Source organism: Argentina silus (genome assembly GCF_951799395.1).
Source record: "Argentina silus genome assembly, chromosome: 2".
In the NCBI taxonomy this organism is placed as follows: domain Eukaryota; kingdom Metazoa; phylum Chordata; class Actinopteri; order Argentiniformes; family Argentinidae; genus Argentina; species Argentina silus.
This window is the reverse complement of record NC_139656.1, coordinates 3,390,238-3,416,122: the sequence shown is the minus strand read 5'-3', so window position 1 is coordinate 3,416,122 and position 25,885 is coordinate 3,390,238. Positions and strand designations below refer to the sequence as shown.

General features: G+C 44.0%; 2 protein-coding genes and 1 long non-coding RNA gene across 4 annotated transcripts; 1 reads left to right on the top strand and 2 right to left on the bottom strand.

Moving 5' to 3' along the window:
- Positions 1–644: 644 nt before the first annotated feature.
- On the top strand, positions 645–8,662 carry gabrr3a (gamma-aminobutyric acid type A receptor subunit rho3a; the record flags this gene model as incomplete). Its single annotated transcript, XM_083694247.1, has 9 exons — positions 645–787; positions 2,340–2,452; positions 4,346–4,413; positions 4,579–4,802; positions 5,031–5,113; positions 5,713–5,850; positions 6,322–6,474; positions 7,788–7,981; positions 8,360–8,662. The coding sequence occupies 9 exons, from the start codon at positions 645–647 to the stop codon at positions 8,660–8,662; spliced, it is 1,419 nt and encodes a 472-aa protein (XP_083550373.1).
- A 595-nt stretch (positions 8,663–9,257) lies between these two features.
- On the bottom strand, positions 9,258–21,624 carry LOC310801063 (uncharacterized protein). Of its 2 annotated transcripts, XM_083665020.1 has the most exons (31): positions 21,565–21,624; positions 21,384–21,458; positions 20,950–20,997; positions 20,789–20,862; positions 20,376–20,633; positions 20,253–20,294; positions 20,088–20,125; positions 19,844–19,977; positions 19,636–19,747; positions 19,151–19,221; positions 18,886–18,933; positions 18,670–18,737; positions 18,529–18,578; positions 18,328–18,367; positions 17,583–17,617; positions 17,351–17,475; positions 17,101–17,224; positions 15,457–16,262; positions 14,979–15,189; positions 14,700–14,856; positions 14,234–14,401; positions 13,689–13,811; positions 13,500–13,545; positions 13,310–13,413; positions 13,045–13,169; positions 12,531–12,802; positions 12,283–12,382; positions 11,817–12,100; positions 11,571–11,672; positions 11,192–11,329; positions 9,258–9,969 (listed from the first exon to the last, which is right to left on the bottom strand). In XM_083665020.1, the coding sequence occupies exons 1-31, from the start codon at positions 21,581–21,583 to the stop codon at positions 9,866–9,868; spliced, it is 4,101 nt and encodes a 1,366-aa protein (XP_083521146.1). In that variant the 5' UTR covers positions 21,584–21,624; the 3' UTR covers positions 9,258–9,865. The 2 variants fall into 2 exon arrangements, with proteins under 2 accessions (XP_083521146.1, XP_083521145.1); XM_083665019.1 differs by having other exon boundaries at positions 20,253–20,633.
- Positions 21,625–22,360: 736 nt separating this feature from the next.
- LOC310801064 lies at positions 22,361–25,262 on the bottom strand. Its single transcript, XR_014554102.1, has 3 exons — positions 25,010–25,262; positions 23,376–23,479; positions 22,361–22,635 (listed from the first exon to the last, which is right to left on the bottom strand). It is a non-coding gene; the product is annotated as an uncharacterized lncRNA (long non-coding RNA).
- Between the last annotated feature and the right edge of the window lie 623 nt (positions 25,263–25,885).

Sequence of the window (25,885 nt, the reverse complement as noted above, 5' to 3'; positions counted from 1 at the left end):
TATGCTATCATCTATCGCCCATCCTCAGGGATCATCTAACTCCTCCCCCTGCCACCACAGTGCAATTCCAAGGAAAACCCTGGCATCATGGGCATGCTTTCAAAAGTGGGCTGTGGGCTTTTTATTTCTATCTGGGGAGAATCATGATTAGAAACTGTTGGTTGTATTATCCCCGCCCTCTCCTGGCTCCAGTTTGTAGGTTACTGAAAGATTTCAGCAACCACACATAAGAAGATTAGAGAGGAATTAACGTCATTCCTTTGTCATTATAGGAATAAATTGATATTTGGTTTTAATCAGAGGGAGGGGAGACTAGAGAGTAGGAGGAACAGGCTGTGCTCCGACTGGCACAGAGAGAGTGACACAAGCAGGGGCAGCGTTGTGAGCGGAAAGGAAAGCTTGGGGAACGTCTGTGGCTCTGGAGCTGAACATTGGATGCCTGGATCAACGTGCGCCATGTATTAGTGGACGAGGGGGTTGGATAACAGCTCTCACTCTGCTGCTGGGATATGGAAGAGACACGGGACAGGGAGAGTTGTGGCGTACCACTGACCCTGTGGAGAATCCCTAGGTGAAGGATTTAGACAGAGTGGAAGGACTCCTGCGTGGTGACTCCTGCGCTGGCAGGCTTTCAGCCCCCAGCCATGAACTTGGTCCTTCTGGCGTTCAGGCTGATGTGCCTGGCCTGGCTGTGGCCTGTCACAATGCTCAACGGCAGCCATTTTCCCAACAAGAGGAGGCACAAGGATGTGTACCTTGGGGAGAACACCAAAAACAAACATTCAGGGTGAGCCTGAGCCGAGGGATGCGGTCCCACGAGACCCTGCTGGTCTGGAGTTGTAGTTAGTAACTGGAGTTATTTTATGTTGGTTTTGTTTGCTCATCCGGTCTGTTTGGTTGAGACTATTTGTGGCTGAATGCCTTGGCAAGAGTTACATTGATACACTCTAGTAGATAAACAGGGATTGTTTTTCAATGCTCTGTCAATGTGATTGATGATACATTCCAACATTCAGCAAGTGAAATGGCTCTAGTTTGAGTTCTAGTTGGTGGGTTTATTTTCGTTTCAATCTATTGACTGAGAGCAAACAAAATATTTTTTAACACAATTGTACCTCTGCTGTACATTTACCACCTGTTTTTGTACAGTATGTGTCTTGGATTAGTGAATGATATTTGGAATTAATTCTGTAGCATCTGCTGTATTTACTATCTGCTGTATTTTACAATATTAACCTTCTGGGAATGCCACATTCATCTATCCGATCTCTATGAATGTTCAAATCGGCTCTAGAAAACAGGTTGTATGATCTTACATGTTTGCTAGGAAATGTATCATTACAGAGGTGCATTGCGGATGAAGGCCAGGGCAGGTGAGGTGACCAGTGGGGCTTATAGCTGACATCAGGGGAGCTGTGTTTGGGTGGCTATAGTGCGTAAGAGCAGAGCAGTGGTTTGTGGGTAATGATAGGGGACCTCAGTTGATAAGAGGTTTGAGTTTGTAAGTATATAATCATGGTACTCACTGTCTTATTTGTAATGAATGGGGGAGTTTCTGTGGTATGGCAATGATTTGTTAGAACAGACAGATTAAACTGATGCTGTGAAGAAGTGACTTTGTAAGTGGAGATGCAGGAATGTTCTCCACTAGACTGGAAGGATGCATTTTGACCTTTGGCCCACATCAAGTGTTATATGAGAGTTTCAAGGAAGACAATTAATCTTCCAAGTCAGGAGGACCAATCACGGAAACATGCCAGCAACTATTCTGATGCAAGGGAACTAATAAGCCAGAACAGAGAGAAGAGAATGAAGAGGAGAATGAGAGATAGGCTGAGAGATAGAGAGCAGTGCTTGATACCATTCCTCATTCCATTCCATGCATTACAATGAGCACATGCTCGGATTTGTGCCTCTACCAGACTCTTTTGTCTGAGAGTCAATATTTGGGCAATGACATTCTGGATACACTTCATTTGATGGCAACAGTCAATCTACACACATTTTCTCCTCATCATGTGAACATCCTGTGTGTGATCCCCCTGTGAGGCTGTTAGTGTGAATCAGTACTGCTAGATCATTGGTGAAGAGCTTACATTATCAATACCCTTACTTTTGGTTTTATTCAGACCTGTAAAGCACAATTAATCAACTGCAAACTGCTAACACCTCAGAGCATATGTTTCTGCCTTGAAGTGAAGTGAAGTGAAGTGAAGTGTGTGCGTGTGTGTGTGTGTGCGTGCGTGCGTGCGTGTGCGTGCTTGTGGGTGCGTGTGTGTGTGTGTTTTCTTGGGTCAAACACATTCAATGTGCTGATCTGTGTCTTCTTTGGTCCTCAGAAGGACAGACATGAAGTTGAAGAAGTCTGACAGCACCAAGTCCCTGCTCATTAAATCTGAACAGCTGCTTCGTATCGAGGACCATGACTTTGCAATGCGGCCCAGCTTTGGAGGTGAGGCCACCCACCCAGTGGGCTTTGGATTGGTAGACATACAACACAGTAGGCTATAATGCGGTTGGGCTATGATTATGTACAGTTTGGACACCACCATGGGTGTGCTTTTTCTCAGCACGTGTGTTGAGTTTGGCTCATACAACCTGAGAGGAGAAGGCAAGGGTCATGAAAGAGAGATGGGGAGGGGAAAAGGAGAAAGACAGAGAGGGATGTTGGAGCTTGACATAATTTGTTGTAGATGTAAAATTGTATGGCCATACCTACCTGTAGCATAACATACAGCAGGTTGGACAGGAATGGTTTGATTCGGGTTTTGAAAGAGAAAGTCTTGTGGCTAATGTCTTGAATTCACGCTCTTGGCAATGCAGTAGCACAATGTAGGTTACGGTGTCATCCTTGGCATAACCCAATCCCAAAAAAATCCACTGACCTAGATTGTCTAGCAGACAATGACAGCCTGTGGCTAAGTACACAGATGTGTTTTTAGATATTGTAATCTGGATTACAGCCCACGCTCTCTGAAAAAGTATACTGGAATAGGCCTACTAATATTACTGGACATTGTCAGGCAGCTGAGCCACAGGCATGGTAGTACTACAGCAATATGTTCATTAGGTAATCAGTGAATCTTAACCCTGATTGTGTCCCATTTTTGTTTGTGGTATCATAATGTAATTGCGTGTGTACCTTTGTGAGAATTAGTTTTTGTTGGTTCATTGTGTGTGTGTGTGTGTGTGTGTGTGTGTGTGTGTGGGTGGGTGTGTGTGTGTGTGTGGGTGTCTGCCTGTCTGCCTGTCTGTCTGTCTGTATATTTTTGTGTGTTCAGAGTGGGTGGGGCTGACGGAAGAAGTATAATCCCTGTAAATGTTAAAGTTGAAATTAGATTAGTCAGGTCAAAGGGAACAGTACATTTGGTTTGATTGGAATTAAAAAAGCATTATTCTGTAGAATCCCTTCTTTTCACACAGGAATCATGCTGATACTGTCATGAACTCTTTAATTCTATTTCTATGTCAGAAATGGCATTCCATCTACTCCATCCACAGATTCTTGTGAGGCAGGATCAGCTAAACTGAAACCCCTCTCCATCTAACACAAAGAGGGGGATTTCCTCATTTCCTTCACAAGAATTAGGATTTGTCAGATTAGTACCGAATTCTCAGAGGACTGCCTAGGAGAGAGCATACAGAAGTCAGTTAGATTATTCTACCTCTGTGATCTGGGTTCATAACTGGAAGGAGGAAAGGGAAGTGACTCATCAAAGGTCTTGGTGACAGCCTGTCGCAGGTCACCGTCAGGGATGAAGAGCCTGTGTGAGGGGAAGGAGAGGATTACTGGTGTGTCTTCTGTGTTATTATGGCTGCTGCTATTAGCCTGCAGCTGTGTTTAGCAGAGAGAGTGTTGTGCTCCTTATCTACATGGAGATGAACTGGATAATCACAACACAGTGGTCGGCTGCAGAATGCTCCACTCCATCAGAGCCAGAGGGACCACACTGTCTCAGTTGTTATACTTAAATAGTCAGAAGACACTGTGTGTTTTCAATGTGTTTGCTTTAACTGTCCTTTAAAGCAGGGCCTTTGGGTCGATATACAAATATTATGAGGGAAAACATTCATCACAAACTCTAAGACCACATGTGTCGACATGTGTATGTAAACATGATGGGTCACAGACAAGGGTAAACAACAGCCTCAATGTCCAGATGAACAAAGGGACCCATCCAGGTCAAAATGAAGCTAGTCAGCTGAGGTAGATCACCAAGGTCGTCCTGACCAGCATTTGACAGCATGCAGAGTAGACAAGGGGCTGAGACTAAGGTCTAATGAAGCAGACCAATGGAATCTCAAGCCATCCCACTGATTTGTTCTGTTGCTTGACTTCTCCTAGGGGCAGCCATTCCTGTGGGCATAGACGTGCAGGTGGAGAGCATTGACAGTATATCTGAAGTCAACATGGTAAGTGCCTGCAGTGGGCCTCTTTAGCTAACACTGCCACACATACTGGTACTATAATACACTGTTAGATTCACAGTGATACAGTATCACATCTGTGAGATATACTCACCTAAACTCAACTCAAACGATCTGAGTTTCCCCACTGAGTGTTGGTGTTTTCTGTAGGACTTCACCATGACCCTGTACTTGAGGCACTACTGGCAGGACGACCGCCTGGCCTTCCCTTCCAGTAGCAACAAGAGCCGGACCTTCGACGCACGGCTGGTGAAGAAGATCTGGGTGCCCGACGTGTTCTTTGTCCACTCCAAACGCTCGTTTATCCACGACACGACCATGGAGAACATCATGCTGAGGGTCTACCCGGATGGCAACATCCTCTACAGTGTCAGGTACACAGAGCAGTTCTCCTCCTTCACCATTGTAAACATGAGGTTTCATATGTAACAACGGGTACTATTGGTACTCTTGGTACTCAATACACATACAGGAAATGGGGAACGATTCTGATTTCCAGTGGGACGTGATAGTGTCATATTCAGGTTCAAATCCTCTGGGAAGGCAAGTACTGATTACAAAGAAGTGTCTGCTGGCCAGTTAATTTGGGGTTTGTGTTCTAGGATCACTGTGACTGCTCTTTGCTCCATGGACTTCAGTAGTTTTCCTCTGGACACACAGAATTGCTCTCTGGAGCTGGAGAGCTGTGAGTATAGAACCATGTACGGTGCAGGGCTGCCTGACGTACACATGCTCACGTGCATGTACACACAGACACACACACACACACACACACCAACACATAAACATACGCATCATACTTGAGCTGACCCACCTATTTTCACATAGCTTAAATAACATTTGTAATCCAGGTCGGTCTTTGTCCATAATGCACGTATTTTCAGTGCAGGATTTAACAGGGATTAAAAGTCCTATTCATCCTAAAAGGAACAGCAAACAATGTCACATTGAAGTTGGTCATTTCTCATCTCAGAGATATATCCAGTGCACTGATGTTGGAAGTGTCATAATTGTGTAAAACCCAATCCCAGGAGGCAGTTTACATTACCCAGATGATAGGCACACACACACACACACACACACACGCACGCACACGCACACACACACACACACACACACACACACACACACACACACACAGCATGAAGCCTGGTCTCAGAGGAGAGTAGTACTGAACCATTTCTCTGTACTGTCTCCTCCCCTCTGAGGCACATGCCCATGATTCTAAGAGAGGCAACATTTGAAGGAGTCATCCCTCTATCCCTGTTCTCTCTTCTCTTGAAGACGCGTACAATGAGAACGACCTCATGCTCTACTGGAAGAACGGGAACGATTCATTAAGGACTGACGAGATCGTGCTCTCGCAGTTTTTTATTGAAGAATTTCACCCTTCTTATGGGCTTGCCTTCTACAGCAGCACGGGTATGTGTGGTTGTGTGCCGGCCCTGATGCTGTGCCGTCCCACAATGCTGCCCCCTTCCCACCCCCCTCCCTTTCCACTCAGCTATAGCAGTTAACATTATGTCCAAGCAAATCTCCCCCTCTGAAACCCCCCCTCCTCTGATATTCCACACTGTCAGTCTGAAGAGAGAGGGAGGAAGAGAAAGTGATTTACCTCCTCAGAGTGTCAGTGTGGAATACACGCCGAATCCCTCCCAGACCTGTGCAGGTCTAGTGTCAACCATAGACAGGTGGTTTAATTTATGCAGGTGTTTCATAAAATAAGTCCTTCTGGTTTTATCTTATTGATAATTAGCTGTGATTGACTATAGGATGGTGACTAAAACTGCTTCAAAGATACACTGAACTACAATTATCTCTATTCCCTCTCTCTCTCTCGCTATATCTCTCTATCTCTCTCTCTCTCTCGCTCTCTCTCTCTCTCTCTCTCAGGTTGGTATAACAGGCTATACATCAACTTCCTTCTCAGGAGGCACATCTTTTTCTTCCTGCTACAGACGTATTTCCCTACCATGCTCATGGTGATGCTCTCCTGGGTGTCCTTCTGGATCGACAGGAGGGCTGTGCCTGCCCGAGTCTCCCTGGGTACAGAACTGACACTCTACCGTGCTAAACAACATACATTACACCTATGAACACCTGAATGAGGAGTGGAGATTTAAGGGAGAAAATAATCGATGTACAAAGTATGATTAGAGAAGGCTCATTGCTACTTTTTGCTCATTAATTCCCTTTACTGTAGTGTGGCTCTCGGACCCACCTAATGAAAAGTCTATAGGTGATTTACCTCAACAAGATAGAACATATATGTGTTCTATATCTATTGTTTACGTTACGTCCACCGGTCTGAGTCACACCACTGTGATACAGGTGAAGGGGGAAAGGTTTGTCACACCACTGTGATACAGGTGAAGGTTGTTTACCAATTTCCTGATGTGTACGAGAGAGGAAGTGTGAGTGCTCCTTTCACAATCACCAGAGCAGAAAGCAGAACTGTTCAGAGACTCATTAACCTAGGGAGCTGAGCAGCATTCAGGTGGCCTCCCATCAGATGAAAACTGAGCATGGTGACAAAGCATTTCACCTCTGCGCATGAGTAGTGACACCAAACTTGGCTACTCCCCTTTAGGCAGTCACTGTGTGTGTGTGTGTGTGTGTGTGTGTGTGTGTGTGTGTGTGTGTGTGTGTGTGTGTGTGTGCGCTCACAATTGTGCGTGCCTGTGCATGTGAGTGTGAGTGTATGTGAATGTGTGTGTGTGTGTGTGTGACCAGCTGCATGTGAATACATATTTACTTAAAGCAATAAAGCACTGTTCATGTGTACCTTGTCAACAGTGCAATATTTTATAGGATCATGATGCCATGACAAAGATTGGCCTAATTTCACTGTTCTCAACACAAGGAAATCAGTGTGTTTCAGCTCTATTCACTGTGCAGAAAGCACTATCTTATTACCAGGTTGTGTTTACACACTGGTAGCCGTGGTTATGAATGGCCCTGTGTCACCACTGCAGATAAAAGAGCCAATGATCATGTGAACAGCTGTACATGTAGCTGCTCACGGAAATAGAGCTCGCAGTTTATTTCTTCTGGCCCATGTTTGACTTTCCATCACTGCACTTTGTTACACCTTGTAAAGAGGTTTTATTACATCTCTCTTTCTCATTCTCTCTCTTTTCATTCCGTTAGCCTAATTGTGTTTATCTTATCAGAAGTCCATGGGTCAAAACAGTAGTCCATGGGTCAAAACTTTTAACCAACTACTTTGAACTTTGAACTTTGGACGACTTTTTGTCCTATCAACCCTAAGAATGATATGATGTTCTAAGATCAATAACGCCACGAGTCTATAATCTCTTTCTCTCACTCTCTCTTTCTCTGGTTGTGTCCCTCTCCAGGCATCACCACGGTCCTGACCATGTCGACCATCATCACAGGTGTTTCAGCCTCCATGCCACAGGTGTCTTATGTCAAAGCTGTGGACATCTACCTGTGGGCTAGCTTCCTCTTCGTCTTCCTGTCTGTCATCGAGTATGCAGCCGTCAACTACTTCACCACCGTGGAGGAGATGAAGAGGCTCAAGGCGGGAAAGGTGACGGATACCTAAGGGTTATGATGGGGTCAAAGTGCATGGGTCAGGTCACAGGCTCAGCTGCTGTGCGTGTGTGTATAGTGAGATATGTGATCATATCCTAAACTAACCCTAACCCTAACTCACCGAAACTAAAAATCACAATAAATATGGTTATGTCTCCACCTACTGGTCTAAAAGTGTATCAGCTGGAGCTTATTGAATTATGAAATCAAATATCCCCACCCTCTCTCTCTCTCTCTCTCTCTCTCTCTCTCTCTCTCTCTCTCTCTCTCTCTCTCTCTCTCTCTCTCTCTCTCTCTCTCTCTCTCTCTCTCTCTCTCTCTCTCTCTCTCTATCCCTCTCTCTGTCTCCCTATCTCTCTCTCTCTCCCTCTAGGTCCCTGCCTCCTACAATGCCACCCAAGCGATGGCCTTTGACGGATGTTTCCATGACGAGATTGACCTGAGCCCCTTCCCAGACCGCTCAGACACTCCGAACACAGAGCGAACTTCCCCCTCACGAAACTCTGCTGCCGAGCCCCCGCCCACAGAGGGGACCAGGCTTCGGCGCAAGCGTTCCGTCAAATACAACCTCAGCTTCATCATGAGCAACAGCTACATGATTGACTCCTACTCCAGAATCATCTTCCCCATGGCCTACCTACTGTTCAACATAATCTACTGGAGTTTTTACTTATGAGGCACACACTGTTATGAACTGCCCTGCAGCACTCAGTGGAGTATGCACACTATGCGGAACATTGTTAACGCACTACAGCAGTATCCAACTCCAGAACATCAAACAGATTCTGCTAACTTCTGCTGACACAGCTTTAACAGCTTCCCCACCAAACCACTCTATTCTATTGACTACTGGAGTGTTATCTCAACCACTGAGTTGGTGACTGCCTACCATAGTGCATTGTGGGGGTTTTGGACAGTCAAACCCTACTGAAGAGGAGATGAGTGAGTACACCTAGAGCCTGTGGTAAGTCTAGGTTCAGGTGATGCTCTGGACCTGTGAGTGCTGTAAATGGGACTGTTTCCTACTGCAGTTGTTTCTTTTTACTGGATTATACATTTAGGTTGTGTATGTTTTTTGAATCTGAGTGTGTGTGTGTGTGTGTGTGTGTGTGTGTGTGTGTGTGTGTGTGTGTGTGCACGTGCCTGTGCCTGTGTATGTGTGTGTGTGTGTGTGTGTATGTGTGTGTGTGCGTGTGTGTGTGCGAGTGTACAAGTGCATGTTTCATATAATTTAGCATAGTGTAATCAAAAAATAAACACTTATCTTAACTTAAAATAAAATATTTTATTAATTTCTACAGATGTTATCGATCAAATAACATTCAATTGTACAGTCATTATTGTGATGCCTCTTAAAAAATAAAATAAACATATCTGATGAAAAATATCTTCATTCTGTGTATAAAAGACCCTGGCATTTACCTATAAATCATTAACATTATGATTATTAAACTACTGTACATCAAATCAAACAGTGGCACAGTGCTGGAATAGGTTGGCAGTCAAAGGATATAACTTAAAAAGATTGAGATGCCCCCTGTTGTCCAGAATCCTTATCAAAAAGATTGAGATGCCCCCTGTTGTCCAGAATCCTTATCAAAAAGATTGAGATGCCCCCAGAATCCTTAACATTGGTACTCAGTTCATGACAGCATTGTCTGACAGCTTTGGTGTTGGCCTCCATTGAATCCTACGCCCATTAGGTCTCATCACAGTTCAGAGGAGTCTTGAACACACTTCTATTAAACAACTAAATGCAGCATAAATATGCTAATATTTATAAATAAAAATAAAAAATATCTATATATCAAACACACTGTGTCACTTTTAGGTCTCCTCCTACAGCCTCTGTGCATGGAGGACTTATGTTTCCCAGAGGTCATTGTGGTTGCTGGGTCCTAAACTGGCTGTTGATCTCATTGAGGACCACATCTGAGGTGGGCTGCTCCAGGGTTGTGATCACTCTGTCTTCAAACGGGCTACCTGCAATGGGAAGCACACACTGCTTATTCTGTATATATGCCATTTAGCTGACGCTTTTAACCAAAGCGACTTATATTGCAGTGAGTGCATACATTTCAGTATATATGGTCCCAGCGGGAATCAAACCCACAACCTAAGCGTTGTTAGCGCCATGTTCTACCAACTGAGCCACAGAGACCATTTTGTACACAAGTTACTGTACAGTTAAGTCCAATACAATCGTAACAGGGCTATTGATGTGATGAATATCTTAAAAGGACCACATACACTGCACTCGACCAAGAAAGCATGTTAGGGTGGATAGATTTTCATGTCACAGAGGCCAAACTATTCTGGTGATTCATCCTCAATATTACAAATGACAAAACAAGCCTTTCCCACGTCTAGCTGCAGAACGGATAAAAGGTCTTTTTCATGAATGAGAGCAAATCAACAAGTACACGAGGCACATGACTGGTGGAGTAGGAGCCAGCTGGCAGCAGCTGAGCCAAGGACGCTACAGTTAGAGATGCCGCTTTCACGATTTGATTGGATGGGGTTAAGCTGACTAAATCCTGCTGTAGAGAACCACACACACCAACAACACACACTAACACTGACACGTACTGCACACACACAGACACACAGACACACACACACAGACACACACACACACAGACACACAGACACACACAGACACACACACACACACACACACACACACACACACAGACACACAGACACACACACACAGACACACACACACACAGACACACAGACACACATAGACACACACACACACACACACACACACACACACACACACACACACAGAACACACCGTAAGAGGCACACAGAGGAGAGATGTCATACATTAGCTGTAACCAGAGAATTTAGAGCCGGGTGGTTGGTTATACAATATAGCTCCAAATCTGGGTTAAATGCAGCTAGGGAGCAAAGATCGTCACAGAGCCTCTTTAAGAGGGTTCATTGGTCATGAATGAGATGGAGATGTGTGAGGCATGCCAGCTATACCAAAACCTACCCCTCATATTACAATTAATTATTAATTATATGTAATAATATATGAATTATTAAAATACTATGGTCAGGTTTTGTCAGGGGCACATCAGCAGGGACAGAAAGATCGATCTGGCTATGAGAGTCTATCCTGTATGACGTATCCTCTGATACCTCCGCTGAACATGGCTGAACAGTTGTCATGTTCCACATCATGCCCTACCGATTCCGCTGGGTCTCTCTGTGGTGTCGCTGGCCAGGAAGGAGGAGCTGGAGGAGTTGTTAGACTCGGAGGAGTTAATGGAGCGGACAGATGTGGCTCTGGTCTTAGCAGTCTTTTGTGTTGCAGTTCGGCTCCACTCTGTGAGGAGAGAGGGAATACATTACCGTTTAACCTATTTCATGCCATACGATCCACACATCAAACCCCATCTGTTAATCACATGACTGTTTCACTGCTGGTTAACTTGTAGAGGACCGGGTCAGCATCTACAATAAGGAGAGACCTGCTGTTCTGTAACCCTATAGCACTGGGATCATTTAGTCAACAAAGTATTCTCTCGTCGGCTGATTGGGCTAAGTTGAAGGTCAAGCGTTCTAACCAGAGTTCTCTGCCAGCCTCAGTCTACCACAGCACAGGTAGGTCCTCCACTGTTTCCTCACGTTCTCCTTCACGGCACAGTGGAATAGAAAAATAAAGAACCCTGCAAGACGACAAAAGGTTAACGTTAGTGTCCCTTGGTCGCATGCTTGGCAATGGCGGCAGCTTGTCAATGACGATATGGTGTGATTTCATGGTGAATCAGTGAACTGAAATAATGCGACATATAACGGCCGTTAAATGTCACCTTGCAAGGAGTTGAAGATGGCGAAGAGGTACATGAAGGCCAGGTTGACCGGTCCCCAGGCGAAGAAGGCGAAGCCCCAGGTGAGGCCCAGGAGGAAGGTGATGCCAGCCACGCTTCGCATGTCCTGCAGCACATTCCTGTGCTGCATGTTGTGGGGGTTCTGCCTCTTGATGCGACACAGCTGAACCATCACCACCACAAACATGATGAGGTTGAACAGGAAGATGACACAGAAATAGGCCACTACGGCTACGTAGAAGGCGATGTCATTCCTCAGCCAACAGCTGCGGGAGAGAAGGAAGGGAGATGCGTTGCGTTCACTGAATGAATCATCTATTCTGTTATATCGATGAATTTCACGATGTTATCTCTATCTCGATTAAAATTGCTACTTGTAAGAAATAGTGTCACCTCTAAACGTGTTGAATGGTCATGAATGGTGTGGGGAACAAAGTATAGGACTCACAAGTCATCTGTAGAACCATCAGTGAACTTCCCATAGGCAACGATACCATAGTTATCCTTATCAACGGCAATGACCACAATGACCACAATGAGTGGAATACCTAATGGAGAACAAATTCAGTTGAAGTGAAAACAGCTTTACAAAGTTGTCGGTTGTTAAAATCAGCAGCAGCATGACGGTGGCTGTTCTTCTCTATAATGACGCATATACTGTACTGACTGTACAAAATTCGTCGACGTTTGACATACCCCAGCCGATGATGGAGAACTTGAGCATGTAGTGTGATATGTAGGTGTTGAAGACCTTGACGAGGGCCAGGTACATGTGGACAGCCTCCAGGCCCATCCAGGTGAAAGAGGCCAGGAGGAAGTAGTGCAGGAAGAAGGCAGTGGAGATGCAGAGGCCCACAGCTTCAGGGTAGAGGGCCAGCCAGGCGTCCACCAGGTACACCAGGTTCAGAAACAACAGAGCCACACACAGCTGGATCAAGATCTTAGAGGGGATGTCCTTACGCAGTTTTCTACAGGAACAAAATCAAATGTATTAATTACTGCACACATTCATTACTGAGAATTTTGTCTTGGCTTATTTCTAATATGCCTTTTTTTCATATGGTATGCTTCATGTTTGTCAATTACATCTTACATGTAGGTTGAGATGAGTCCTTTACACGAGTCCATTACATTTAGACTTCCTATGTTCATATATAGTATATCTTTGTATTCATATATACTCTCCAGGTGGCGCTCTAGTCTAACTCACCCAAAGGCCAGGTAGGTGAGTAGAGTGACAGAGAGGAAGATGGCGGAGATGCCACAGCCAATATAGGTGATGTAGGTGAGGATGGTGGCCTGGAGACGACTGGTTGTGCCCTCTCTGGAGATGTCCTGTGAGAAAAAAAGGAAAAAATATGTCTACAAAAAAATATATGTTATTCTAAAAACGTCCTACAGTGCTGACATAGACTGCATGAGAGACATTTTAACCCTCTCTCCCACATTTAAATCCTGCCTCAGAGTTCACTCACCAGTAGTACAGCAAAGCTGGTTAGATGGTTGCAGCCACAGATAGTCTCATTGTCTGTGCTGTTCAGAAGAGAGCAGCCATCTGGGTTCCAGCCCCCTGAGCCATCTAACATAAAAAAGCGATCAGTGTTTCAGATGTCAGAGGTACAGTTGACCTCAGTTCATTTTGGGAGACAGAAGTGGAACACTTACCATTTAAGCGAAAGTCCCAGAAAACGCATGAAGCCACAAAATTAGCCTGTGAGGACAAGTGAGCAAGAGAAAACAGACGTGAATGACATTGGATGAATGATCCAAGGTGTGAAATCCTTGAGAAAAGCAGTAAAAGTCAAGCCACTCGACTAGATAGATAAACAGCCAGTGTCTGTTCTTGTGACTCACTGGAACAGGCTCTGTGTTTCTCAGGGTGATGACCACATCCTCCTCCAGTTCATTGATTGATAGGTTGGCCACGCTAGCCCCCAGGATCCCACTGTTCAGCCTCCTCTCTCCCAGGTTTCTGTCCTGTAAAGGGAACAGTATTGAGGGAATGCTAGTTAGTCTTAGTCTAGTTTAACTAGTATATTAAGGATGTCAACATTTCCAGTTTCCAAAAGTTTCTCATTCTTGACTAAGGAGTGATACGATGCTACAGAGCACAATCATTAACTTTTCTTTTTATAAGTCATTGTGAAAGGCTAAATTGCACACCATCTAATGGTACACCAACTGATGTGTTTTTAAAAAAAAATATATATATATATATAGTTTTTTATGTCCCATGCACCAACCTCACCAAGTCAATTTCCTGTATGTGCAAATATACTTTGAATTCTGATTCTGATTCTGAATTCTGATTCTGATACAGTATGGTAGGATATGGTTTGCCTTAGCTAGTGGCATGATGGACAGCTGGTAATGCAGAGGAGCAGGAAGTAGCTGAGCACCTGGAACACTGTGCTCCTCTGGTAGAAGTTGAACTGGACCCTGGAGGCCAGCTGCTGCTGCTGGGCGCTGAGGTTCAGTGTGAGGGAGGAGGGCAGTCTGATGGAGCCCTGAGGGAGGGAGGACACTACTTCTCGCACACTCCTCTTGGTTCTGGGCTCTCCACGGACCTGACGGACACACAACACACAACACACAACACACAACACACAACACACAACATACAAGTGAATGCTTGCAGCAATTAGTAGGAGGTGGGGTCACATACAGCACCAGACATACTATACAGTCAAAATGTCATCCAGGCGCATTACTTTCACCTTAGAACTGAATGGTAATAGGTACATGTTGTTTCCTCAATGGAAGGTTTGGGTCAAATCAAAACAAATTTATTCAAAGTGCGTTTCACACACGTGCCTCAACACACTTATCACATAACACATATCAGGATACATGACAACGTCATACCAGCACGTTGTCGGGGTTGGAGATGGAGAAAGATGTTTCCTGGAAATTAGCCCCATTCACTGGTGTGACGGAGAGAGCGAGTGACTGGGACAATAAGGTTTCAGTCCCTCCCTGAATGACCAGCTTCAGGCCCACGGTGTCAACAATCCCAATGATCCTGATACAAAAACAAGCTGTCACTCACGGTGTGTCATCATAAACACTGCTCATCCACCACACATCAATAACAGTACAGTAGCACAGCAGACACGATAACATTTGGAGCTCCAGTGAGCTGACCTGTCGGAGGAGGAGGCCAGAGTATCCTCTGAGGCAGTGAGCAGGTTGCTGACTATGTGGACGGAGGTGTTCCCCAGGGCCAGGCTGACGTTGGGCCCAGCCAGCAGGCCCTCCAGCTGGGACACCAGCTGATCCACCTGAGAGGAGTTCAGGCTGGACACATCCCTAGTCAGCTCCAGCAGCTGGTTGGCCTGCTCCTCACTACTGGCTGCTGCAATTGAGGAGAAGAACAATTCAATACAGTGTACTGTATGTGTAACAGGCGTCCTAAGCTAGCAATTCAATGGTGTGGGTAGGGCTATTTCAACTTGAGGAGTGAGTTTACCATCCTGACCTAGTTACACATCATAGTTACACATCATAATTAATGTATGTATCACATGCAGACTTTGGGGCTTGTCTGAAGGTAGTGGTAGTGATATTCAAATACAAAATATACTGTAACACCAACAGCAGTTGTCCAGAGTGGGTTAGTTACCTGTGGTGTTTGTTATAGAGGCTGTTGTAGTAACAGTATCTGGAGAGCGTGTTGTGGAGTCCACAGGTGGAACGACAGGCACTGATGAGTTTGCAGTGGTGTTATTGGGGGCTGCTGTGGTGATGGTTGTGGTTGTGGTGGTGTTCAGTGATGGCTGAGTGGGTTGGAGGGTCGTCGTAGTGTTGGTTTGTGACGGCACTGTGGCGTTAGGAGTGGCAGTTGTGGTTTTAGGGGAGGCAGTTGTGGTGTTAGGGGAGGCAGTTGTGGTGTTAGGGGAGGCAGTTGTAGTGTTAGGGGAGGCAGTTGTGGTGTTAGGGGAGGCAGTTGTAGTGTTAGGGGAGGCAGTTGTTGTGTTAGGGTAGGCAGTTGTGGTGTTAGGGGAGGCAGTTGTGGTGTTAGGGGAGGCAGTTGTAGTGTTAGGGGAGGCAGTTGTGGTGTTAGGGGAGGCAGTTGTAGTGTTAGGGGAGGCAGTTGTAGTGTTAGGGGAGGCAGTTGTGGTGTTAGGGGAGGCAGTTGTAGTGTTAGGGTAGGCAGTTGTTGTGTTAGGGTAGGCAGTTGTAGTGTTAGGGTAGGCAGTTGTTGTGTTAGGGTAGGCAGTTGTGGTGTTAGGGGAGGCAGTTGTGGTGTTAGGGGAGGCAGTTGTAGTGTTAGGGGAGGCAGTTGTGGTATTTGGTTGAGCTAATGTTGTGTTTAATGGGAGGGTGGCAGTGCTTGGTAGTAGAGTCGTGCTGGATGGAGTAGGAGGAGGGATGGGGTCTTTGTCACAATGTTCATTCAGAAGCACACAGACATTTTCCCCTTTTTGGCTAAAAAGAGAAAAGAGCATGCAAATCGTAGTGTTAAGTGCAAATAGAGTTAAAACAGTTGATGAAGTTTGTATAGTTGCACAACAATGTCTACATACTGTATTATTATCTTCACTGTCGATCATTTACAAAGCATTACATTGATACTAATGGGTTTTCTTCATGTCAAGATGAACTGAAGTACTGTGCAACATTGTACACTACTACTACTACTACTACTATTACTACTACTACTACCACTACTACTACTATTACACTACTACTACACTGCTACTACGACTACGACTACTACTACTACCACTGCTACTACTGCTACTACTACTACTACTACTACTACTACTACTACTACTACTACTACTACTACTACCACTGCTACTACTACTACTACCACTGCTACTACTAGCATTACATTGATACTAATGGGTTTTCTTTATGTCAAGATGAACTGAAGTACTGTGCAACATTGTACACTACTACTACTACCACTACTACTACCACTACTACTACTACCACTGCTACTACTACTACTACTACTACTACTACTACTACTACTACTACTATTACTACTACTACCACTGCTACTACTACTACTACTACTACTACTACTACTACTACTATTACTACTACTACTACTACTACTACTACTACTACTACCACTACCACCACCACTACTACTACTACTACTACTACTACTACTACTACTACTACCACTACTACTACCACTACTACACTACTACTACTACTACTGTACCTTACTGCTGACCATTATCATGGAAGTGTGTTACAACAAACGAAAATACATTTAGTACTTTGCAGAAGATAGAGAGATTGCACTCACCAGCTGAGGATGCCTTTGCTAATATCCTCAACAGCACAAAACTGAGATGGTTTTAAGTTGATCGAAACCCAGGTAAAGGTTGAATTTAATGGATTTTGACTTGGTCCTGGCCAGCCACAAATCGCTGTGTGTGAAATAAGAGCAGAAACAATTAGTCACATACACACTAGTTCACACATACAGTCCTGTCCATTCTGTGAGAAAACAGTGAACACAGATGCTCCCTGCGACCACCACCAGGTGTACTCACCTGTTCTTGTCACATTCCCACCATAATGGATACCTTCATCATGGAACACAGTCGTCAATGCAGTGCTGACTGCACACGCAGGCACCGAATGGACAAAGCTCAATATCACCCTGCAGCTCTGGAGACTGGGAAGAAGACAGGGAGAACACAGTTATGAATGACTACAGTATTAACACCACGGCTGCTGCTGTCTTGAATGTAATTGTTTTCTGTAGGGGAAGAGTGGACTCACTTTGTCTCTTTGCCACCACATTCCACGTGGACATCCTGTGTGAAAACATTAGAAGTACACAACATAGGTAATGCGGTCTAAAACTATTACAGAGACAAAACAACATGGATTCATCATGGAGTTGTGTTATCCCTTGTGACCTCATATAGCAGGTCTACCAAAGCTCTACCCTTCGGTAATTACAGTTCAGTCAGTACACTTAGGTCGGTTTAATCATTATTAAATGAAAATGGAAATAGTTTGGTGTAATTGAATGGCTTTCAATTGAATGGCTCCGCTCTGTATAGCTCCCTGCCTGAAATTTAAACATCCTAAATACAAAATAACATAGGCAGGGAGCCCATAACTATCAACCCCCCACCCCACCCCACCGCACCCCACCCCGTAGGTAGGTAAATACAGAGTGACCGAGCGGGTGGAGGCTGGGGCGGTGGGTGGGACGACCAACAAGTGAAACTCTCATAGCCAGCGGAGTTACACTGTTTAACCATGGTGGAGTGTTGCATACTCGGCTCTTTTAAGCCTCATCCCTGAGACAAGATGTTTTGCCTATGTGTGAATCTAACAGACAACTGCACCGTTCGACTTAAAGTGTCCCGCCTGAACTTACATAAACTTCATTAAAGCAGCGTAACAGCACAACAAAGAGTGATGATAAAGCTCTCAAAGATAAAGGAACTGAATAATACTAGCCATCACAACAATGAAATGAAAATATTTAGGAATAAAATATGATTTACTGTACCTTATATGTATCGGATATTATAGATGAGGGACATGACATGCTGTAATGGAGAATTGCGTCAGGACTCTCTCATGAAATTGCTTTACGTGTATTAACATGTGAGACCGTACTGTACTGTATGTACATGTAATGGTCTATTGAGAAAGTGTGAGAATATAAACATTGAGCACAGAGGAGAAAGAGGAGAAAGTAAATACATACTTTGCCCGTGAGGTACTGTTGCAGGGTGGAGGAACCTTTAGCTGAGCGATCTAGGGAAGGTACAGTACAGGATGAAGAAGTCACCAATACGAGCTGGCATCGCTGGCAGGTAAGCAGGTAACACATTGAAGAAGAACTCACCAGTGTTAAGATGTATGATAAGTGCAGAGTCGGGTCTGTGATATCTATTCCCAGCGTGTAGTACGCAGCTACGGTAAGAGAGAGGGATGAGGGTTAGGGTTAGGGTTAGGGTTAGGGTTAGGGTTAGGGTTAGGGTTAGGGTATGAGAGTTATCACGTGAAGCCAAAACAACTGTAGTCAATCCATAATGAACAGTATCACTTTAGAACCACTAACCTGTGTCATTGCAGTAAGAAGAGCAGTTGCAGAAAAGCTCCTCCTCCACTGAAAATCAGGCACACAGAAATCTCAATTACATGAAAATCAATGTACCACAATAATACAACAATACAGACATGTACTGTATCTGTCTTTGGAAATATAGAACACTGGAGATTGAAATGGCTATCCACGTGTGTGCTTCTAAAAATGTAGGCTGGGATTTTTTCTGCATGAGTAAATAATTTAGCTCAAACGACAAATAAAATAAAGCTGTTTTTACCGATTCCTTGACTACAGTTTGTTTGCTGATGAATCCCAAGAGGTATGTACACAGTCCCTGCATGTCCACCGCTGCAAGACAATGAGAAGATGGGTTGACAGTATGCCATGCTCATAGACTGTACCTTCAAAAAACGCTACAAACACACAAGAAACAGCACAGTCTCTACTTTCCAGAGTAACATCATTAACCTTTGTGTGTTAAATATAATATTTGCCATTTAGCTGACACTTTTACCCAAAGAGAATTGCATTGCAGTGACTGCACACATTTTTCAGTATATACGGTCCCAGCGGGAATCAAACGCACAACGTAAGCGTTGTTAGCGCCATGCTCTACCAACTGAGCCACAGAGGACCACAAATCTTTAAGTTATGGTGACATGTTTCTTATCTCACCTGCACATGTACTTTTTTAATCAATTTTATTCTTTCACTTTATGTGTGAATAAATAAATACAAAACATACAAATACATCCTGCTTACCAAGAGATATTGACGGGCCCAGAAGAGGGACATGGGAATGGGATGGAGCCGTTGCATTTCACTAAGCCATCACTTGGAGGCAGTTTCTCTGCACTATGACAGAAACCCTGGCCTACGAGCAAAAACACACAAACACATAATGCTTTGTTTACGCAAATGGACCCTTCTGTGAGAGAATCCAGGACACATTTGGTTTACTGAGACTCACCCACTCTCTCTATTCTATTTCCAACAACATGAGCGCTTATGGATGAGTTCTTCACTCCCATCTGCAGCACACGATGGAAACAACAGGGAGATGTTGGATTGCTCAGCTCCAGCAGCACTGTGCAGTTGGTCGACCTGGGGAGTGGATTTACAGAGTTAAAAGGTTGCAGACATGGACACAGGTTAAAAGGTTGGAGATGGACTAGGCATGCTGGACAAGAAATTGTGTCAATTCTTCAACTAACCTGATTCCTGCTTTATTGATGCATGTTACTTCAATACCCTATAAAATAATACAATACAAAATAATGTTTTATTCACATACTCTCAGAAACAAACAAAAACGTTCTCATGCTCACAAGCATTAAGCCAAGCAACATTGTCTAGAGAGAGATACGGTACTTGCTTACTTGGAACAGCTGGGCCCAGTTTTGAGAAGGGGTTGTCATGCTGTAGTTGTGTGAAGTTGTTGTCATGCTGTAGTTAGAAGAGGGGGTTGTCATGCTGTAGTTAAGAGAAGGGGTTGTCATGCTATGGTTGTGAAGCATGGCTGTCATGCTGAGGTTGTGTGAGGGAGTCAAGCTGTCGTTCTGGGTTAGTGTTGCCATGGTGAAGTTATGGGATGGCGTTGTCATGCTGTGGTGTAACTGTGTTGTCATGTTGTGCGTTGGCCCATACGATGGACTGACTGCGGTGGTTTGCAGTGTGGCTGGCGGTGAGTTGGTGCCATTTGGTCCTCCATGGTTGAAGGACACACAGGTCTCCAAGTGAGTATGAAACTGATGCTTCAGCTGAGAAAGGAATGTCAAACTGTCACATGCAATGCATTTCAAAACAAAAGTTCATCAGGCAACATCACATGTATCGGAAGTTGTTTTGATACAAAAGGGATCACCAGTAATCATTCCCTCCACAACACACAACAGGTAGATCAACCCCAGCTTACCCAGGCTCTGATGTCTGATTCACTCTTATTGTTTCCTGTCACCTCCACAGCAAGCACCATCCAGTAGTAAACAGCTGTTTGGAATAAACAGGAAGTCAGATTTGACCACACACTTGGCTTTCATCTTACACGGTCACCCCTTTTCAGCCCTTTCCACTTACACTGATTGGCACAGAACTGTGAGACGGTGCACTGTTCCACTGCTGGTTCTGAAACAGTGAAGAGGAATAAGAGGAGTAAGGAACAGCATAGACAATGGGATGGAGAATAGGCCTCTCTAGCATTTATTTATTTATTCAGTCTAGTAGTGGGGGACCTGAAACACTGAAATGCTCAAATCCTTGAATGAAAGAAAATATGCTTTATATGACACTGAAAATAAATGGGCAAGTCTTTGTGAGCTTTTATTAATACAATCTATTGTTCCTTTTACTCCATTAAATACAGTGTATTGTGTACTGTAACAGTGTATTCAGGGAAACACAATCACCTCTATTATGCTAAGACTTAATCTGATATCTGATGTTTAAATCCTATGATCACACGAAACCCATTATGAGATATCCTTCAACCATGACTGAGGCTGTTGACTTACCTGTTGTGACGTTAGAGGTGACTGTTGTTGGCAGGGCTGTAGCGTGGGCTGTAGGTGTGGCTACCCCAGAGGTCACTGACATGGAGGGAAGAGGGCATACCATTGCACATGAGCTTGCTGAATAGGAATAAGTGCATTTGAATGGTTGGACGTTTACAGTACATAGCAAGGTTGGTCTTACTGTCAGCCGTGGACGGCATGATTGACGTGGTCTGGGGCACCGTCGTGGGCGTGGACAGAGATGGCGTGGTGGACGTCAAAGGACTACTGTTCATTGTAGGTGTGGTCACGAGCAGCGGTGGGCCAGTAGTTGTAAGCGATGTGGGCAGTGCGGTTGTTGATAGGCTTGGTGCTGTTGAATGGGACATGGACGTCATGACTGTTGGTGTGAAAGATGTAGGGAGGATTGTGGCTGATGTGGTTGTTGATGGTTTGGTTGATGTAGTAGTTGCAGGCATCATGATTGTTGATGGTTTGGTTGATAGAGTGGTTGCAGGCGTCATGGTTGTTGATGGTATAGTTGATGGAGTGGTTGTTGCCGATGTGGTTGTAGCCGAGGTTGTTGTAGAAGATGTGGTTGTAGCTGATGTGGTTGATGTCGTAGTTGCAGGTGTCATGGTTGTAGTTGTCGTGGTTGCTGACGGTATGGTTGATGTGGTAGTTGCAGGTGTCATAGTTGTAGTTGTCGTGGTTGCTGAGGGTATGATTGATGTCGTAGTTGCAGGTGTCATGGTTGTAGTTGTCGTGGTTACTAATGGTATGGTTGATGTCGTACTTGCAGGTGTCATGGTTGTAGTTGTCGTGGTTGCTGACGGTATGATTGATGTCGTAGTTGCAGGTGTCATGGTTGTAGTTGTCGTGGTTACTAATGGTATGGTTGATGTCGTAGTTGCAGGTGTCATGGTTGTAGTTGTCGTGGTTGCTGATGGTATGGTTGATGTCGTAGTTGCAGGTGTCATGGTTGTAGTTGTCGTGGTTGCTGACGGTATCGTTGATGTCGTCGTTGCAGATGTCATAGTTGCAGATGTCGTGGTTGTAACTGGTGTGGTTGTAGCTGATGTGGTTGTAGCTGGTGTGGTGCCATGTGCAGTGTTAGTGTGTGAAATGGTTGATGTTATAGTGCTCGGCATGGCAGATGTCGTTGTTATTGTTGTGGTTGCCGCGGTTGTGCTGGCAATGATTGCAGGCGGAGCGCTTGATAGAGGGGGAGGTGAAGTTGAAGATGGAGGGGTGGATGAAGAGGAAACATTCCCTGAGAACAGAACAGAGAAGTCACATTAGGAAGCATGTTAATATGCTCATGCTTCAACATCAGATAATATGACTGCAGGACCCACCAACCAAACAGACAGCGGTGACACAAGAGTGATGAATGACTTGTAAGAGTTTCAACAGATGACAGCACATGTTAACTGACTAAAAACCTGCCCACCAGTTCCTCCTTTATTAGTCAACTTAGTGCAGGGGGGATCGAAAAAGATGAGTAGTCGACAGGGGGACAGGTACTGTAGAGATGAGGTCCTCTGTGGCTCAGTTTAACAACACTTAGGTTGTGGGTTTGATTCCTGCTGGGACCATATATACTGAAATGTATGCACTCACTGCAATGTAAGTCGCTTTAGATAAAAGCGTCAGCTAAATGGCATATATTAGTTGAAAAGGGGGTAAAGAGAACAGAGGAGACTCTGTTCTCTACCGTACCTTTCCCCCTGTGTTGACTAACAAATCTTTGAGATATTGCTCTGCTTTTTATTGCAGGCGATACTCAAACCAGACCAGCAGGTTATCTACAGTATATCTGGCAGGCATGAGGCATGAGGCATTGTACGTGTTGCTGGCAGCGTGTGGCATGTCAGACTTCTACAGCGTGGCATTTGGACAGGATAGGGGTTACTAATTGAAGACTGAAAAGACACATCTGAGTTGTCCTTGGCTTTTGTTCTCAAAAGAATGCTTTTCATGTGCTTGTGCATTACTGGTGTTGAATGTCACCTATGGTTGCATGAAGTAGAAGAACAAGGAGGGATATCCGCAGCCATCTTTGACGTGTTCTATGTCCTGTGTACCGGAGATCTGGGGCACTGCTGGTCATTGCTCTGTAACAACAGTAAACATAATTGTTTAGGATTCTAAGGTTTCTAATGAAAGTCCAGTATATGAATCAAAAACATATTTCAAGGTTGTAATGCGGTGACCGAATTTTTTATCAACACTTTTAATGATGAGACCATTCTTTACCGTGAATTAAACAATAGTAGTGTGTGACTGCACTGTTGGGATAGTGGTGCTACTCTTACTGTACAACCAAACTAATTAAACATCTGAAAGGTCACACTTTATACTTCCACACTTTGCTCTTTTGCTTAGTACCTCTATCATGACAATGATACTGTTTTAACATGTTGTTCCATAGTAATATAGTTATTCCTTTGCAATAACATAATAACAATAGAGTTTAGCAGTTTTTGTTATTACAGAAGTTCAATAGGGACTATTCCTATGTCCACTATAGGCTACTCAATTACAATGTAACTATTAAATGACTAATGTCACAACTTGTGTAATTGCAGTGTTACTACACATATAGAAACATATGCAAAGTTTTAGCCATCTGACAAATAGCTGCAATCCACAATACTGTGTGAAATATACAGTACATTACCTGTAGTGGCTCAGTTACAGTTACAGTACAGAGATGATCCCACAGACAACACACACAACAGGTCTAGCTTTGAGCTTTGATCTTCCTGATTGATAAGATTTACCTATTCATATTCCGTATATATCTCTGAATACATCTATGAATGTATGAATATTCCTTATATTTCTAAATACATTTATTTTGGGTGTCTACTTTATATTATCAGTGTACTGTACATGTTTCTCTTTTAAGCAAACCTGTGATGATATCTTTGAGGCTATTTGTATGTGTCAGATTCAAATGGATTTATAATACAACAGGGAAAATATTAACCTTATGTGTTATACAACACTAACAAGTAAATAATAGAAAAGCAAATATGTTACTGCAAGCCTGTTCTGACACACCTATAAATCTCTCCCAAGAGCCATATCGGCTCTGTCCCCATTACAATAGCACCGTAACTCTGATCCACTCACCTCCACCTTTAGAGCTGCAGGTTCTTTTTAATGGATTTATCTTTATAACATAAATGGGAAACCAATCACACACGCACACACGCACGCGCACAAACAACAGATGTGTATGATGGAATATTACTGATACAGTGATGGATTGCACTTCCCTTGCGTGGGAGTATAATATTTGTGTTACGTGTTCAGTTCCTCAAAATGTTTCCACCAAATCAACAATGCCACTTTGTTTATAGGTTCCTCTTAAAGTTCCCGGTGATTTTCTTCCTATTATTTTCTGTGGTATCAAATACATTTCAGTTGGATGGGGATCAGTGTTATATGTCATAAGGCTACCCTTATATTTACCTTTTGAAGACAAATGTCTAAAAGAAAGAAGAACGTTACAGCATTTCACCTTGTACGTTTGGGAAATGGTGTGTTATCAAAATTATAATTAAACTTCGTACATTTCAGATTCTCGCAATTTCTAATCAATGATCCTCAATAAAACCAAGCGTATTCCCTCTCACCTGGCAAAAGAGCGCACGCGGTCACAGCGCGGTCTACCACATCGCATAGATGGAGCGTTGGCGGGGTTGTCCTCATCTCCATAAAACATGTGTTTCTCATTAGCGATGCAATAATCCAGATTTATTTTTACCCCCAAAAGATAACTTTATTGAGCCAAGGTTATTATTGTCATTCGCCTCCCAAAACAATAGTCCCAGATAGTCTAAAGACGCGCACCTAAGAGGGTCTTAAGTATCTCTAATAACCTGCTGTTATTGCGGTAATAGGACCGACTTTTAGACAAATGTGTATTGTAGACTGTGACTGTGAACATCATCATTAGGTGACAGATGAGGCACGCCCCTGAAACGTCAAGCACATTCTCAAAACCTGACCGAGACGCACCCATATAAAAGTAGTAGACTATGCAGTGCACACAAGTTTAGGCAAAAACAAGTTCCAAACATCTATGTTTTGTTTACACCTTAACTAAATGTCTCCCTTCTTAATGTCCCCTTTCTGTGTAATCTTAAATGTTTTATTCCATCTGGAACTTTGTCTCATTAGTGGTCAGTCCTTGCATCCATAGCTCCGTCTGTGTATTTGAGAGTGGTCATATTTCTCCAGCCCCATCCCTCAACTGTTTCACAAAAAAGTGGACACTTTGTCCCAGATTGCCCCTTTGTCATAGATTACCCCTTTAACAGATAATTGATGAACAGTAACAACCATAGAAAACATGTGGTTGTGATTCAGCTTTGATGTTGAGACATGTCTAGTCCGGTGTCTGGGTTTAATGGTGTGCCCGTGGGATGTGTATGTTGTCATTGTGTGGAGGCAATCTAAAACCGGTCAGGTGTGTTTACGAAACAATACAAAGGAGCTAAAAGAGTCCC